This window comes from Montipora capricornis, chromosome 14 (genome assembly GCF_036669925.1).
Source record: "Montipora capricornis isolate CH-2021 chromosome 14, ASM3666992v2, whole genome shotgun sequence".
Taxonomy (NCBI): Eukaryota; Metazoa; Cnidaria; class Anthozoa; order Scleractinia; family Acroporidae; genus Montipora; species Montipora capricornis.
In genome coordinates, this window is record NC_090896.1 from 4,325,853 (window position 1) to 4,343,861 (window position 18,009).

Here is an 18,009-nt window from a genome sequence, read left to right on the forward strand (position 1 = left end):
GTTTTGGTATTGTCTATAATTGTAGCGCCATGGTAGAAGCCTTGGCTAAATAGCCTGAGAAGACATGTGGTTACTAGCAAAGTACTGAACCCAGAAAGAATGAAGAAAATAAATGGGAAGTGAGAAACATTGGCTTCTGGGCTGACATGTTGATAAACTTCTTTTCACCACAAGTTTGAGCGTGCCCTCTGAGCATCTGACAGCTTTGTAATACTAAAGTTTACTAAAGTTTAGCCCTCTCCGGCGGGATTAGTGTCTGGATGGGTGACCAAAAACATATACACCTTCGCAAAACAGAAGCATTGGACCGAAAATACTATTAACGCTAACAAATGCGAACTTAGCAAGGTAAAGATTTTGTTAGCTTGCTTTATGCAAAAACAAATATTGATGCAAAAGTAAATAAATATTGATACACAGGTTTCTGAAAGAGCAGAAGGAAGTTTCCAGGACGGTCGCTCGAGAATAACATATTTACGACATGAAAACAACATTAATTTTGAACCGTGAATATAGAATATAAACAGTTACGATCAGCGACAAACATTTTGGGAGATTTTTGCTACGTTCAATTTTGTTATTGTAAGTTTTGGCTGCACAAATAAATCGCAAAATCGAAAGTGACATCGCCGGAATTCAGCGGGCGCCGTGATTACTAGTAAGTTACCGCGGCATGTTTACTTGCCAAACAGTGAAGCATCTGTGTCAAATGATGGTAAGATACCGGGTTTTCGTAACTTTCTTTTTCTGTCAAGTGTTATAAAGTTTGACAATAAATGAGCGAATTCAAAACAAAGATCACAATCGCCCACCATTGTTTCCGCAAACTCAAAAATTTACTCTCCAAGACGAGGTTATTTATCACCAGGTAATTCCATCATTTTGGAAATAGCAGCTACTTTATTATTCACCGGCGTCACAATTTTTTGCTGATTTTGGGGCTCATTTTGTTGAAACTCAACCACGCTTCCAACAGACCTGTTTATTTTCATGAAACCTTTCCTGCTTACAGAGTTATACTAAAAATATCCTCCCGTATCACGTTTCAAATTCAATACACAACATGATATTATAATTCACAAAGGCAGAAAATATCACAGAATCCTTTTCCAGCGAAACATTTTATTGAAACAAACAACATAAGATGCACTAAAACGCCATTCGCGTTGCAATGACCTTCCATTGCTGGTTAACGAGAATAACAAACTCACGAGGCAGAATGTATATTTATATTTAATTAAGTTAGCACAGCACAAAAACGCTAACCTCATTTTGACACGAAAATGCTTTACTGTTGCCATAAAAACTATCCAGTTAAGCTCGCATATATAAAACATGATGAATTCATAAAGGCCATCTTTTCCAGCGAACAATTTTTTGAAATAAACAACATATTTGCTCTTAGAGGCGAAAACCTCTTCCTATTTCATTGCGTGCGTGAAGACAAGAAACTCAATCGTGTCAATTACCATGTACTTCAGGTTCAAACCCTTTCCTGAAGAACATTTTCCTTGAATAACAAGAAAATGCTTTACTATTGCCATAAAAACTATCCAGCACACATATAATAAAACATGATGAATTCATAAAGGCCACCTTTTCCAGCGAACAATTTTTTGAAACAAACAACATATTTGCTATTATTGCGCAATATTACAACAAACTAAAATTTCAGGATCAAACCGTTTCCATGAAGAACCGTTTCCTTGAATAATGAAACACAAAATAGACGACAAGCTTTCTTTCAAATAATTCTTGGCTGTCACATTACCTGAAGACTGTGCAGAGTTGATCACAGATCCACTTAAGGTGTTCGATTCCTTCTCTGTCTTTGTTGAACCCATAAGTTACCAGAGAATTTTCCATTTGGTTTCAGTGTTCTACATAACAGCACACTTGGTAAATATTATTTTAGAAATGCAGCTCACTTTGATTTCTGCTCGACGGGCGACAGATTGTTGTCGAAGTCCATTACTCGTCGCTTTTGAGATTCCAGGTGTTGGTTTTCACCGCCTGCGTAGTTTATCCAACTGACTTGTTTTAAGGATCCAGTAAAACGCCATTCGCGTTACATGACTTTCGACGCCATTGCAGGCTAAGTTAATTATTCCAATGTGTCCACCAGAGAAATCTACACAGTTTCACTACCCTCTCTATCCTAAGAAAATACGTGCAGAAGGCTCTATGCACAAAGATACCACTTACCAGGGGAGTGACAGGCAAGACTTTTACCGACACATTTCTAGACTGGGATTGCCTACGGCAACCGAGTAATTATCTCGGGATATGAAATTATCTCGAGATACAGACTTACCTCGGGATAAAATGTCATCTCGAGATATCAGATCATCTCGAGATATAAAATTATCTCGAGATAAGCAATTATCCTTGGATAAACAATTATCTCGAAAAACAAAAAAATATTTCAGGATATGAAATTATCTCGAGATACAGGCTTATCTCAGGATGAAGTATCATCTCGAGACAAAATTATGTCAGGATAAAAGAGTTACTATCTCTAAATGAAAATGAGTTGAGAGATTAACAATTGAAAATTTGGTTTTATCAACGGAGTTGATGATGTAAATTGGCCACCGTACAGAGACTCTAACAATTGAAAAGACGAGCACATACTTAACCTCGTTCATACCAATACAGCAGACGGACAGCACTCGTGTATTCCCAGCAATGGCTCAGTATATTACTGCTTTGTTGGTTTTCTGTTTATCAGCAGGCTCATTAGGAAACTCCCACAACACCACCTCCCAACAGAAAAGTGCAACTGCGAAAGATTTATGCAAGGTGAGCGCAGACTCAACATGTCGTAACGACTGAACAGGGAATTGTAGACATATGGTGACCCGACTTTTATATTCAGGAGGATCGGCGGGCTGTCGATGCATCAGTGCGTTTTTTCAAAGACATTTTAAGGACGTTCGCGCCAATTGTTTCTGCGCATCTTTACTGCGCACGCAAATGCACATGCCACGTCATACACGAGCGCGCGCGCTAAGTAATAAAATGGTTACTGATAGGGCAAAAGGCCATTGCTATAGCTTTGCCTGGATTTAACGGTCTTGGACGTTCGGTGACCCCTATTTTTCTTTCCAGAAACGGATTTTATTTACAATTATCTCCACGTTGTCCAAAAATGAACAAAAAATCAATGTGGGAAGTTAAAAAAATTTCAAGATTTCTGCTCACGAGACATCAAATCTTGCCATCTTGCGGCTGCAAGGCGAGTGAAACTGTGGTCGCTAAATGCGAACTTGATCTTTAAGGAACCTCACCAGTTGACTAAATTCACTTAATAAGTCCACTTAAACAATATTTGGCAGAGAAGTTTTCACTTCAAAGATTTAATTGCAATATATTTGGGTTTACAGACACTGGCCTTATTCGCTAACGAAGCCCGATTTTGTCACATTTTGGGTGTTTTTCCGGGCATGTTCTCTCCAAAACGAAGTCGGTGACCCCCCATTTGTTTTACATTTCTGACATAACTAATTCATCATCTTACAGTGGTAAAAGTTTCAGGAAAAAATCAATGTTGAAAAATTTTCGCGCGAACGTCCTTAATTGTTCATTTCAGGAATTTCTTTCAGATAAAATAAGTAAGACATACAGTCGAACCTCCCTTTCCGACCACCTCTCCTGAGCCACCAATTTTCCAAAATACCAAAATTTTCCCAGTCAATTCACTGTAATTGCAACCTCTGATAAGCGACCAGCTCTCGTAAGCGATCAATGACCTCATAGCTAGCAGCTAAATTATTAGTGCAGGCAACTGTTTCTCGTAAAGAGCCATATCTCAAGGCTGTTATGCTTTCGTACCTAAAGAATCCAAACAGAAACACTAATTTTCTTCTGAAGCACAGAGGACAAGATATGAAAACGAAAGGACCAAAAACTGCCCCTAAAAATCAAATTTCCAGCATCGCTGCACGTCTGCTACCGTTTTAGGGATGTGCAAGTCCTCATAAGGTACACATTCCACTAACCGTTCCTTTTTCGTGCAACTCGAGACCTTTTGGGTTTTATCAGTTACTGTTCAGTAACCATCCTAGGGCTAAAAATTTGCCGAGCGCTCATCATCCTTCCAATGATTTTGGTGACTAATACCGTAATAAAACATCCGTACTCCGAGAAAAATGTTTATCATCCGCTAGTTGTTAACTTACTAAACATTTTGGTTGACACGCAGGAATCTAAACATACTTTTCATGTTATACCAATCTTGATCTCTTGAACTGCGAGTTATTTCCGCCGAACAATTGATCTCCCATCGGGCTAACGACAAATAAGTGCCTTTAAGGTGTTTTTTGAGGGCTTTCTTTCGGATTTCTTGAAAATAGACCGATTTGCAAGCGTCAGAGTCATACTTTGTTCACCGAATAGAGAAATGAGTTAAAGGGGTAGGTCCAAAATATCCACTTCCAAGACCTCACTCCACCCGGGGGCCCCACTAGCTACCTGCTTATTACACCCTTTTTGGTGTAAGTTCTTTGCCCTCACTCGTTTGCTAAACCTCATATCGATTTCTCGACTCCTTCTCTTGTTCGCCCCTCCCTTCCCTGTATTAAAAATACTGGTTCATTGCGTTTTCTCTGTAACAAGTTTCCTGTACGTACTTCCTAGGAATCAATGATTGGTCATGGCCTTCCCGGAATCCCAGGGTCAAACGGCATGCCGGGAATGCCTGGCGTACCTGGACTGCAAGGTCCACAGGGAAGGGAAGGAGCTAAAGGACAGACTGGAGACAAGGGAGCTCAAGGAACGATGGGAATGAAAGGAGAGCTGGGAATCATGGGAGCCCAAGGATCGAAAGGAGGCAAAGGAGAGAAAGGAGAAAGCTCTGCAGTGCCACAAACCAACTGGAAGCAGTGCGTGTGGAAAAAAGACGATGGTACCGATAGCGGACAGATTAAGGTACATAAAAAACAAATTGAATTTCAAAGAAGGAAGCTTTTTTATGGGTAGTAAGAATCTCAACTACGTAGGCTGATACTATACTCAGTTCTCGTGCGCAGTGCATGTGCTCTACATTCGTCACGTATTTACTGTCTCTACGTGTGAAGACAACTCAAACATGAACATATACAACATCAATTAAATCTGGCAGTTTCTCTTCCTTTACAAACTGAGTATCTTTTTTTTCACTTACGTCAAATGGCATTGTTATACGATGAAGACACTTTTATGTAGCAATACTTTTATAAACTGACTTAGTGTAACGTTGAGACGTAACAGGAAACCTTTTTATCAGCGTTTGCCGGTCCGATTTCTTTACCTTGTGAGCCACAGTTGATTGAGAGCCAATAAATTGAATACCAGACACTACTGTTTAAGAACTACCTTCACTTTAACGACGATGACCGCCTTGTGGTAACCGTTACTCAACTAGTATAACAGCGTTTTACAAAATTCACATTAAATCATACTTGCGTGGTTTAATTTTAAATGATCACTGAAAAGTTAAAAGCGGGGATATGTTCGATAAATATCTATATATTGTATTTTAGAACTGTTCGTTCAACAAGCTACAGTCTGATGGGGCACTAAAAGTTTCATTCCAAGGAATTATGAGCGTTTATGGTTCTGGTGTTGGGTGCAGCCGCTGGTATTTCAAGTTCGATGGTCAAGAGTGCAGCGGACCAATGACTATTGAGGCTATTGTGTTCAACAATTGGCCATCATCTGCTGGGAGTCCTTGGCTGCTTCATCACCGATCATTTGAGGGGTACTGTGAGAACATTCCACAGGGCACGGTCAGTGTAGAATTATGGGTAGGGAAATGTGACGGCCGTGCCTTGACTAGTGCTAACACTGGATGGATTTCCGTGTCTCGGATAATTATCGAAGAAGTGCCTAGGTCTCAGTCTTAAAAGTGCTCTTTGAGTGCTAATGGATTGAATTTTATTTTCAGTTTTAAAGTAACACCTGATTGATGCCAAAATGAAGTATTGAAATAGCCTACGGAATTGATTTCATGTTTGTTTCTGTTCTTCACTAGAGTAGTGTTTCCTTGTTTAGGTGAGTAACATGTACGAAAAGAAGGTTTAATAAAATTGTCATTGCATGGACCTTGCCATGGAAATCTTACAAATCTTAGTTGCGTTGGGCCGTTTGCGTGTCACAAGCAGACACAAAATACTTCAAAAATTGGGATAGCATATTTAGCAAGAATCTAACTGTTGAATTTACTGATAAGAACCCGATAGCCTAGCGTAACATCTTCAGTTCTCTTTTTAAGGTCTTGTTCACACTAATCCAGATAAATTTCACCTCGAAAATGAATTAACTTTTGTCGTCCAGACTAAAACGCTCGCTCGGCCCCAGAAAAGCTTTATATGTATGGAAGTGGATGGCTGCTGTGTCCTCAGTGTTTTGAGAAAGCTCGGTTTTCGCCATCCACAGCGTTTTAGTGTGGACGGAAGGCCAAACCGGAGAAAGAAGTTTTCATCCCAGTAATCTAATGTCATCTTCATAAGCTGTCTGATCTCGATGATTGGAACAAATCAAACAAACCTGCTGCTGACTTATAGCCCCTGATATCATAGGCCTTACGATCTAGCACGTGACAGCTCTTGGACGCGGTCGATTGAGTGTAAAGGGGTAGCCCAATAAAAAAGAAAACACCAACATTGCTTGAAATAAAATTAACCCCATTATTATAATGGTTAGATTCCGTAAAATTGGTCAATAGAAAGCAACGCTGACGTTATCGATAATGATGATGACGATGACTTTTTTGGGCTGTTGCGAGCCTTGTGGACCAATCTACTGAGCCAGGTGACGGCAAACACAAATAACAATTGGTTAACATTCTGAAAAAGCTAAACCATCCACCTGCCGTTCACATGCTTCAACTAGACACAAGCCTCTGATGTTCAATGCTTCCTACCATGCATTACTACCTTGCACATTTGTCACAGGATCAAACTAGCTGAAAGAAGTGGGAACAAACGAGGTACCTTGGTTCACTTTCAAAATATGCTGTCTTTCTAGGTAGGCAGAATTACAGCTAGGCACCTGTGCAGCTGTTATTTTCTTCCTTACGCGCTGTAATTTTGGGGAACGAGCGCTGCACGACCACTCAAAAATAATTCGTGTTTGTTTGTCTTGTGCAAATGAAAAGTAGCCCTCTTTAGGTAAACAATGTGGTACTTGCATTGCCACAGGATTGTAGATCCATACTGCATGTCATCAATCGTAGAATAAACCCCTACGTGGCCTACTTTGGTCTTCATGCTCGCGTCTTTGCAGAATGCCTGTATAAAGCATGTGCCCAATCCTGTTCATAGCATAACTTGTATGCCATATTAATAGACCTTTTTCGCTTGTGCATTTGTTTTCCCAATACAGATCATGTGATAATACTCAGGAGGTTTGGTCCTTTGTCTTGTTCATTAAAAAGAGTGCATGCAAGCATGAATATGTCTGCATGCACTCTTTTTAATTAACAAAACAAAGGACAAAACCTCCTGAGTATTGTCACATGACTTGTACTGTATTGGGAAAACAAAATGTACAAGCGAAAAAGGTCTATTGTGTCTTCCTTACGATGACACAGGCAGACCAAGCGCGCAGCGTGGCACTCGCAACACTAAGCCAGTGGTCACATCGTCCAGTCCCACTTAACCAGAGTATCGGACATCTCTAGGAAGGGAGGGTGATTGCAATCTTCACCTCAATACCCGTAAGGAAGACCTGATAAAGTTTGATTTTTTGCTAAAATCAGACTCAGTTTCCAGTTGAACTGAGAGAAGGTAGCTTTCGTATTCAAAATTTGTCATTGCAGATTACGCGAAGTTTTGTTATGGCGGGTTATTTGAATATCGGATATTTTCTGGCTACAAAGAACACCTGGAAACAAACAAAACGCAACAAGTTCAATTTCATGGAAAATTTGTTGCTTCCACAGGAAGTATAACATGATGATAAAAAAGTTGGAAACAATGCCAACAAACCACACAAGCTGAGCCAACAAGCAAAATAAGTACGAAGAAACGGAACAGAAACTCTGTTATCCAGCAGGACAAGGTGATAAACGATTTTGAAACAAACCGAGCTGCTAAGAACACCATAAAACATACCGACTCTGACGTTGGGCGCTTCACTGGTACCTGGTGCGTTATTGAAAAAATCGTTTTCTTGTAATAGGTCTTTTTTCAAGCGGTTTTTGCATAGCACAAAGCTATGTTCGTTAAAATCTTCTTGCCCCTTTAAGAAACCAAAAAAACAGGTTTTAAATTACAATTGATTCCATTACTTTCTTTTGTAGTACTGTCCCGTTATAACAATCCTTTTTTTTTCTCATCAGCAGAGTCAAATATTGACTGATTATTTGAGGTGCGGGCAATAGACCTTTTTGCAGATACGGCGGCCATTTTGATTCCTATTGTTTCGAAAGACATTATGGGATGCTCAGGGGGAAAATACATATCAATTTGCCCCTGGGCATCCCATGATAGCTATTCGAAACAATAGAAATCAAAATTGTCACCGTATTGGTAAAAAGGTCTATTATCCGCCATCTTGGGTCATCCCATGAAGCTTCTGAGATAAAGGAGGTATTGGACGGAATACCAGGATAACGGAACACGGATTTGATTTTTTTTTCCCAATTCAAAGAAACGAGAGCACTAATCTTGCAAGACCAAGATTTTATATTTCATCGAGAAGGTACAACTGCTTCGAAGTAATATGAAACATTTGCATTAAAAACAGGGTATTAAGTATAGCTGTTTTTTTTTTTCAAAGAATTAAATGCAGTGAAGATAATGCCGCCGTGAACAAACTGTGCCATTTAATCCAATTGTGAAGTTTTTGCTTTGCTTTGTCACTACCGTCAAGGGTTATATTATAAGCGGTGGAATGTTTCCGTCTATCTTTGCCATTAATAGTTTTTGCAATCCTTAAGGTCCTTTAGGCCTTTCAGCTCAAATTTAATCCTTGTGATGCCCTAATTGCTTATTTCTTTTAGACAGAGTCCAGAGTTCAGCAACACTATAAGGGGTCCCCCAGGGGACAGTTCTAGGTCCTCTGTTGTTTCTTTTATACATTAATGACCTTGTACCTCTAGGTTGCGTCTTTTTGCTGATGATACTTTGATTTACAGCACTATTGAGTCTTGTAATGATGTTGCCAAACTGCAGTCAGATCTAACAGCACTACAAGAATGGGCCCAGAAATGGCAAATGAATTTTAACCTCAGCAAATACCACATCTTAACAATATCGAGGAAGCAAAATCCTGTTGAGTCTAATTATGTCCTTATGAGAAAAGTTCTAGATTCGGTCACCCACCATCCTTACCTAGACGTAGAATTGTCCAGAAACCTCGATTGGGGTCAGCATGTAAATAACAAAGTTATGAAGGCTAATCCATCACTCGGATTTCTTCGGCGAAACCTGAGTAGCTGTCCCGAGGGAGTGAAAGAGGCAGCCTACAAAGCCATTGTGAGGCCTCACGTGGAATACGCAAGAAAAAAACATGTTAAACAAATACACCTTATTCCAAAATGGCTGCTATTTAGATATTCTTTTGTTTTTTTTCAAATTAGACCTTGATGCCTCGTTCAAGGCAAAATATTCTTTTGAATTTTCAGCTCAAGAACGAGGCACCAAGGGCTAATTTGAATAAAAACAAAAGAATATTTAAATGCCGGCCATTTTGGAATAAAGTCTATAGAGGGAGTACAAGAGGGAGTACTATTGCTTTATGGAATCAACTCAGTTCAGAAATACGAAATATAGAGTCAATAGGGTCTTCTAAAAAAGAATTGAAAATTTATTTCAATATAGTGCCTTATAATATCCTGTTTGACTTCTCAATAGATAGATATTCCTCAGTATTACACACTCGACTGCGGCTTGATGCATGTGCACTTAATTATTATTTGTTTAGAATAGGTAAAAAAAGTCTCTCCAGCTTGTCTTTGTGGAGCCGATCATGAGACTGTTAAACATTATTTGATCAAATGCCCGTTTTATGCTGCCTTAAGATCTCACCTGCTCACCTGTGCTGCGACTCTTTTTGCCGAAAGTTGGTCAAATATTTCCCATTCAACGTTATTGAATAGTTTTTTAAATGGTTCATCTCTTTTGACATTAGATAAGAAAAAGGAATTATTTTTTCAAGTGCAAAGATTTATTTTTGAAAGTAAGCGTTTCAAGAAAGGCGATTAACACTTTTGACCTCTTTTCAGCATTTTCGTAATTGTCTGGCCCTTATGCATTCTTTATTAATGTAAAATTTATTTAGAAGTGAGCCCCCTAGATGAGCAAAGTGTATGCTCTTGGGGCAAACTTCTTTAAATAAATATGTTTAAATAAAAACAAGAATTAAAAAAAAAAAAAAGAGTCGCACGCTTCGTTAAAAACTGTTACACGCGGGAACCAGGAACAGTTACAAACCTCTTGAACGAATTAAACTGGATACCCCTGAAGGAGCGAAGAACAATCTCGCGTTTAACCTTTTTCCACAAAGCAATTCATGGTGATGGCGGTCTGGTCTTCCCAGACTAGGTTACGAGGCGCAGAAGACTTTTAAGGAACTCTAGCCAAAACAAGTTTATTGAACTGCTGCCAAATACTGAGACTTACAAGAATAGTTATTTTTGTAGAACTGTCAAGGGCTGGAACGCGTTGCCAAGCGAAATAGTTAACACCATGCAAATCCGCGGATCGTTTCAAAAAATTTTATTTGAGTATTTTAGTCAATGATGAATTTTAATATTGCATGATGATTGATGCTTATTATTATTATTATTTATTTTTTATTTTTTTAATAATAATCCCTTTATTAACATATTTCAAGCAGAATTGCTATTTACAAGTAAGAAGTAAAAAAAAAAGAAAACGAAAAAACAATTAAAACCTATTATAATTCATTACTAGACTAGTATGAAGCACAATAAACTTACGAAGATATTCTTGTTTGTAGTAAGAAAAATTCATGTCATGATAGCATTCTAACCGAAAAAAAATTGGAAATAAAAACAAACAAACAAATTAAAATTACGAAAACTAAGAAATTCTGGCGGTCACATTCTCGATTCTAATGGCTGTGTCCTGAAGGTCTACATTCCTTCTTCTTCCTCTGGAACCTCTAAGGCAGAGGAGAGCTGACCCTAACCCTAACCCTAACCCTGACATCGAAGAATGCAGTCCTCTGTCTCTCCCAGAAGCCACGAGCGCTAATATCTAAACGCGCATCAGGAGCTCTGTTGGCACCTCTGTTCAAAGCCTCCCCATTGATTTCCTGAAGGACCGGCTCAATTTCCACATCATTACATACCATGCTCAACATCTCAGCTTCCAGGTCGCGAAGCTCATTATGACGCTGTATTATAAACCCACCACGTCGGCATACCATTGCATGATTATTATTATTATTATTATTATTATTATTATTATTATTATTATTTTATTATTATTATTATTATTATTATGGAATTTTTTTTATTCATTTTATTTAGGCGTCTTGCGTGATGGTAACCCCTATGTGCAGGACAATAAATTGTTAAATAAAGGTTGAACACACGGTCACAGTCTCTTCCATTGTCACCCTATGGAAGCAGTCAGTGGTGGCGTAGTTTACACGGAAATAAATGTGTTCAACCAATCTTATTCCTGGTTGGATGCCCATATCCCCTACCCCATGTTCCTTTTAAAGATGTATTTCTATGTCTAACACCCAAGATCATTAGAAGGATGGAAATTCCAGGACTCGAGCCTCTTTCTAACTTTACGCACATAGTCTAACACTTGCCGTACGTGGCCGTAAAAGTCAAATGCTGGGGCTAACGCAAGAACAATTGTGAAGGGGTTGCTCTCAGACGGATGATGATGAGCTTGCAAAAAAAAGAACCCTTGACCCATAAAGCATCAAAGGCGTTTACATCTTACTGAATCCTTCTCTCAACTTCCGGATCTTATGCATATAATGGTTAGTATCATGCTTTGTTTCCTATTCATTACATCGGTTTTCACACCTTGCCTATCATGTAACGCTAGGCGTTTTAACTCATCAATGGGAGCCTGTTTATGGATGAAAGCGCTAAGATTGGAAAGAGAGAAATGCCATTTGAGATCACTCGCTGGATGCTTTCAAAATAACCCCGCTACGAAATTATTCTAAGCTGTAAAAAAGTTATTCGTTTTTCACGGTAAATAGCCGGCGATGAGCTTTATACAACTCTCCCTAAACACAATCTAAGGCTACAAACATTTAACATTTTTTCCAAGTGATTCATTTGAACATTATAAATCCGGTCAAAGCTAGCTTGTTCTATAATCCATAAACCAACTAACTTTGGTTTCCCATTTTACTTCTTTCATAACCAAGAGACACTGAATGATTCCATTGAGGCAAAATGTTTGGCATTCTTAAAAGAACTGCGCCGAAAATCACCCGCCTATCACTCTTAGTAACTGGATATCAACTCACCTTTAAGCCATCTGTAAGGCCATTATTTTCCGCTTCATCCCTCCAATTTCTTCGTGACTGCCTTCAGCTTTACCCATCACATGCGCTGTACTTTCTCTAAAACTATAAAGCAACATTAATGCATAAAGTTGTTCCCCAAAAGAAACAATGAGGACAAGGGTTGGCGTGATGGTGAAAGCACTCGCCTTCTGCAGTAATAATATAGCCCAAGTTCGTTTCCTAGACTCAATGTAATAATTTTATGTCATAAGAGTTTGTTGGTTCTCTTCAATTCCGTGTACCCCCGTTTTCCCCTCTCGTCAGCAACTTGAAGGTGATCTAAATTACTATGCAAACCTAAAGCCTGGTTTTCACTAGTTACGCAAGCACAAGCGTAAGAATATGAGAGCGCTTATTTCACCGTAAAAGCAGGGTTAACGCAAGCATAAGCTTTTCCTTATGCTTCCGATATTGCTTGCGTTGAGTGAAAACGAAACACAGCTGAAGCACATCACCATCATCAAAGTCGTCGTCATCGTCATCATCATCATCATCATAATCAACCGCAAAAAAAGCAAATACCTACAATTTCCCACGGATTCAACATCAACAACAACAACAAAGCGCGTCCACCAAGGGTTACAAACATCTTACGCCTGAGTGGTTCGAATAAAATGTCTGAGTTGGATCTAAGATTATCTGAGGACTTGCACTTATTTGCTAAAAGACGACTGCGCCATGAGAAACCAGTCCGAAGTCCGCATGATCCCAGAAACGTTTGCCTCCCCTAAACTCAAATCATTTTTTTCTAAACGGTTAAACAGTATTTTTTTAAAGTTGCTTGAAGCTATCTTTTAGGGATCAACTTCGTTTTTCTTCAAATGAAGATAAAATAGGAAACCGTAGTGGATCCCTGAAAAGATAGCTTCAGGTGACTTAAACATTGTTAAAACATATTTGAGTTATAGGGAAGCAAACGTTTCTGGAAACATATGGGGAATGGGATGGTTTGGCAAAGTGCAGTCGCCTTTTTGATGCCGAGTCCGGTATTGTAGATATTTGCTGTTTTTGCGATTGACGATGATGATGTCGTTAGTTGATAGTCACAAGGAAGGAGACGTTTTTCCCTTCTCTTTGATTTTTTATTGATATTCCCTTTCCTTTCTCTTTTCCGTATTTTTCTCTGCAGCCAGCACAATCTGATTGCCTAAGGACCGGATTTGATTATCAGTCCTTTGGTAATTGTAACAGCATTGAACTGAGCTATGATGGAAAAGTTGTGCTGATTGGAGTGAAAGATACGAAAGAGAGAAGGTGATCGGAAGGAAAGATAAAGAAAAAATTAAGGAAAGATCTCCTTCCACATTACACTATAAAGAATACGCTGTATAGCGGGATCGATTTATCTTGCATTTGAGGCAGTTTTTCAAACCTTTTATGCTGGAAAAAATCGAGTCTATATTCAGTAACGAAGACCTAAGAAACCCTTACATGGATACGCCTTTGGTAATTTACACTTCTTGGAAATCCCTGCGGAAAATGAGGACAATAACCGCATCATGAAAGTAAAAGGATTATTTCTTAGAGAAATTTTGGTGCTTTCTCATTGGGTCGTAATGTCATCCATTTTATCTTTTCACTGTTGAAATTTGACCTGAGTCAACTCCTTTGATAATTTCAAAGACTTTCAAATTGGTTGAGAAAAGTTATTAAAAAGGTTCCTTTGATAATTAAAATTAGTGCTAAATTGAATAGATTTCGAGTTGGTTTAATGCTAAAACAACTGGACCCAGTTGTTCAACGATGGATAGCGCTATCCACCGAATAAATCACTATCCAACGGATAAACACAGCCAAACCAATTGAATTATCCGGCGGATAGTGCTATCCAACGTTTGAACAACTGGGGCCTGGTGTATAGACCCATTGCATAAATGGCGCTGAAATTTGAATAACAATACTCATACATCTACGCGAGGAATCCTTTCTTTAAAAAGCATTAACACGAGGCTTAAGATGCAGAAGTATTGTTATTCAAATTTCGGCGCCATTTTTGCAAAGGGTCTATTTCACTTGCTCGTTTACTAGCCCAACAAATATTTTGGCCTCCAAACTCGATAATACTATTGGTTCAGTAAATAGAGGATATATACATGACCGCGCGGAGATACGAAATTTCTCTTCGAGTGTTGAAACATATTTTTCAACACAAGAAGAGAAATTTCGTATCTCCAAGAGGCCATGTAATATTCCTTTTATTATATAAACACCAATGAAATACTAAATCTTTTCACGCAAGGCATTGGAAGGCGCGATTTTCATATGTAACCATAGCAACAGTGATCTAAACATGTTATCTTCACGTGTGAAGATATCGTGTTTTCGCGCGAAAGCTGACTTGGTATTTCGCTCGTGTTTATACAAAAAATCTCAATCTGCCATGTTGCCAGATCAAGCAAACAATTTACTAGTGACATTTGGGACCATACTATACCCTTACAATCACGATCGTTTTATTAATGTTGTCAGTCAGTGTCAGTACTTGTAACTCATATAGTGAAAATTACATGGCTTCATGAAGATACGAATTTTATCTCCGAGTACTTATAATATCTCTCACGCGTTCTCTCTGCTCTCTCATCAGAGATACTATCAACACGAGAAAATAAAATTCGTATCCCCAATCGGCCATGTAAAGTTTTATTTGTTATATAGATACTGATGAAATGTTCAGATTGAAAACAACTTGTAAATCATGTGCTGTATTTATGTTTCAAATGGCAAAATAGTGGACACCAACCGTTCAAACATGTACACATAGTGTAACATGAAACAAGATATGTAAGTTATGAAAAAAACAAATAATCAATCTCAAATTGACAAGCACAAGAGGAGGAAACTCGATTTGTATCGGCTTAGTGTGCTAGTTACCATGACGACACCAACATCCTCACATGTAAAAGATAAAAATAATATTTTTACTGCGCGTGGTGAGGACAAGATTTTTTAGTGAAAGGAAATATCCTAGTACTTCATCAGTATAGCTGCTTCTCTGTAAGTGAAAGAAAATGGGTGATATACCATTAATCCTCCACTAAAGAGAAGCCCAATCTGGACGCTTTAAAAAGTTGTCTTATCATATTGCTTTTTTTCTCGTGGATTTTGTGTGCTAAGCGTTTTACATCTTTCCCGTTTGCTAGATTACTCTTTTATAATATTCACAGTGATGGGAGGCCTTAGAATATTAAAATCAATAAATAATAATAAATGAATACAAAGATTAATGAATTTATAAACAAGTGTTATGTAATGAAGAGTTTGTGAATGAAATCCTAAAGTATGAGAAAGCGAATAAACTATTATTGTGCAGTGTGCTGTGCACTGATTTATCTTAGTAAATAAGAAACTGTACTGCGTTTATTACGCCCCGACTTTGCAATCATCAGTCTATTATCATCTTAACCTGCTTATTCCTTAACTTCGTTACTATAAAAGGTTATATAAAAACAAATATTAAGAGAAATCTGTATTATACAATACATACTTTGTCATACGTAAAAAAATCGTCATAAAAAAGTATCAGAACCATAGCTATAATATGACTTCAGTAAAATAAGTTATGATAAGGACTTGATGGCTGGTATTTTACACTGGCGTAAATTGGAATATCATGTACATCTTTGTGTGTCATTAGGTAGTTTACTACACCACAAATTAAGCACCGCTTGATGAACACAAGAAATATAAGTTACATAGAACTGTTGTGAAAATACCTGTTAAGCATTCGTTGTAAAACACCTTGAAATTTTTCTTCATCCATCGAGTGTCCTGCACGCCATTTTGCAATCATCAGCTAAACCCTTTGTTTGATAACATGATACAGACGTAACCTCGACCATAAAGCTTTTGACAAGAACTCCATTAGACAACTCTCCAACATGGGTATCATTTCTTCAGGAAAAACAGCTATGAAAACAGCGTAAATATTGATAATTTAGTTTCGCCATAGCGTTTCTTGAGTTGGAACGTGGCAGGAAAAAACTCGCATAATTTAGTAGTAATTAGCAATTCAAATGTGCAGCCAGAATGCGAATTCCTCCGCCATGTTGTTTTCTTTCAAATGTAAATTTGAAGCCATTTGTAAGAGAACTTGGTACCTTTTTCCCCATGCAATCAAGACAGACGGTATGAAGAGATCGTCCTCTTAATAAGATACGGAAGAAATATTTTCTCCTCAAGTATACATACATGTTTAGTTTAATGTACTTTATAAGATCATTTTTACATCATTTTTATTTTCTCCCATAAATTTTCGAAAGATGGTGCCACTTTTTGGGTTGGGGAGGGGAATGAAGTTTGCGCAACGGTAAGAGAATTCTACTTCTAGAAATGCCGCCCGGGTTTCATTCCTGGAAACAATTCATTTGCGGGTTGATTTTTGTGGCTGTCTACTCTACTGCTCTCCGGGTACAACACTTGACTCGATCGGCTTTAACATTTTAAAATTAGTTTGATTTAGTTTGATTTCCAATCTCCCTAATTTGTAGAGTACTTGTGCTCAGCTAAATAAGACTGAAATAAAGTGAAGACGATGATAATGACAATGATGACGATGACGATGATGATGATGATAATAATAATAATAATATAATAATAATAATAATAATAATTATTATTATTATTATTATTATTATTACTATTAATCCACTTTGTTGCTCATCGACCTTGTTTCGGTATGTCCTTCGATCTGGTTGCTGCCAGCAACCTTGAATGTTCAAGACCCGTCTCAAGATGTGTGCTGGCCCAATTCATCTAAGGCCCACTTGTGCAGATAGTTATGTATTATTACTACTTATGTCGTCGTCTCTGCTGATCTGGTTAATCTTGTAGAACACAAGCGAAGAAGCAGTACTTTCAACTTAATATGTGAACGATCTGTATCTCATCTCTTAACTTACCGGTAATAAATTGCGAAACACTGAGAGATTTACAGATGTTACTTTGCGTATCCAGAAACATGGCAGCTGGAGACAATGTTATCGTGAACAAAGTGCAGTGGCTCCCTTCATCCCTTTTTTGCTATTTTCAGTGTTACCTCTTCCAATTCCCTTCTTTTTGTGCATTCTTCATTCCTTTCATCTTGACACATGCGCGGTGCAGTTTACTTGCTAAGGCAAAATTAAGGTTAAAGATAAATGCAAAAATCGCAGTCGTTCAACCTGACCCGGTGACGGATCGAAAACAACGAGACCAGTAAAAGAAATGAATTATAATATCTTTATTGTCAGAGAGAGTACTACAGGGATTGACCTAACAACGTGATGTGTTTTCACTCACGTGATCGGCGGAAATGTTGATTTATTGAAACAAAAGAAATCACTTGCATAGCAAAATAATTTAATTGTAGTTGGATTAGTTTGGTATTCTTCCGTCTTGTGAAAACGCACTGTTGCGACTGGCTAATACCAGTCTTCACCGAGATCTGGATTAAGCGGAAAGAAAGATTCGACCTCCAGTTTGGAATAAATTGCTTAGTGACCTCTCCCTCAGGGTGCTTTTAATGGCCAATGAAAGAAT

The 18,009-nt window shown here is 38.2% G+C and overlaps 1 protein-coding gene and 1 long non-coding RNA gene across 2 annotated transcripts in view; one reads left to right on the forward strand and one right to left on the reverse strand.

The window, feature by feature from the left end:
* LOC138032588 (uncharacterized) overlaps window positions 1-2,078 on the reverse strand; it is a 27,325-nt gene extending 25,247 nt beyond the window's left edge. Inside the window, exon 1 of the long non-coding RNA XR_011128410.1 lies at window positions 1,772-2,078. This is a non-coding gene — a long non-coding RNA (uncharacterized lncRNA). The remainder of the gene's footprint in view (window positions 1-1,771) is intronic.
* A 437-nt stretch (window positions 2,079-2,515) lies between these two features.
* On the forward strand, window positions 2,516-6,063 carry LOC138032587 (collagen triple helix repeat-containing protein 1-like). The gene is made up of 3 exons (XM_068880298.1): window positions 2,516-2,802; window positions 4,639-4,929; window positions 5,523-6,063. The coding sequence occupies exons 1-3, from the start codon at window positions 2,689-2,691 to the stop codon at window positions 5,883-5,885; spliced, it is 768 nt and encodes a 255-aa protein (XP_068736399.1). The 5' UTR covers window positions 2,516-2,688; the 3' UTR covers window positions 5,886-6,063.
* The last annotated feature ends 11,946 nt before the right edge of the window (window positions 6,064-18,009 follow it).

What these genes read in the sequence shown, in the direction of transcription:
- LOC138032587 (XM_068880298.1), top strand. Translation starts at nt 2,689, where the DNA reads ATGGCTCAGTATATTACTGCTTTGTTGGTTTTCTGTTTATCAGCAGGC. An exon ending in CTGCGAAAGATTTATGCAAG is followed by an intron (nt 2,803 to 4,638) that starts GTGAGCGCAGAC and finishes CGTACTTCCTAG; the next exon opens with GAATCAATGATTGGTCATGG. An exon ending in CCGATAGCGGACAGATTAAG is followed by an intron (nt 4,930 to 5,522) that starts GTACATAAAAAA and finishes ATTGTATTTTAG; the next exon opens with AACTGTTCGTTCAACAAGCT.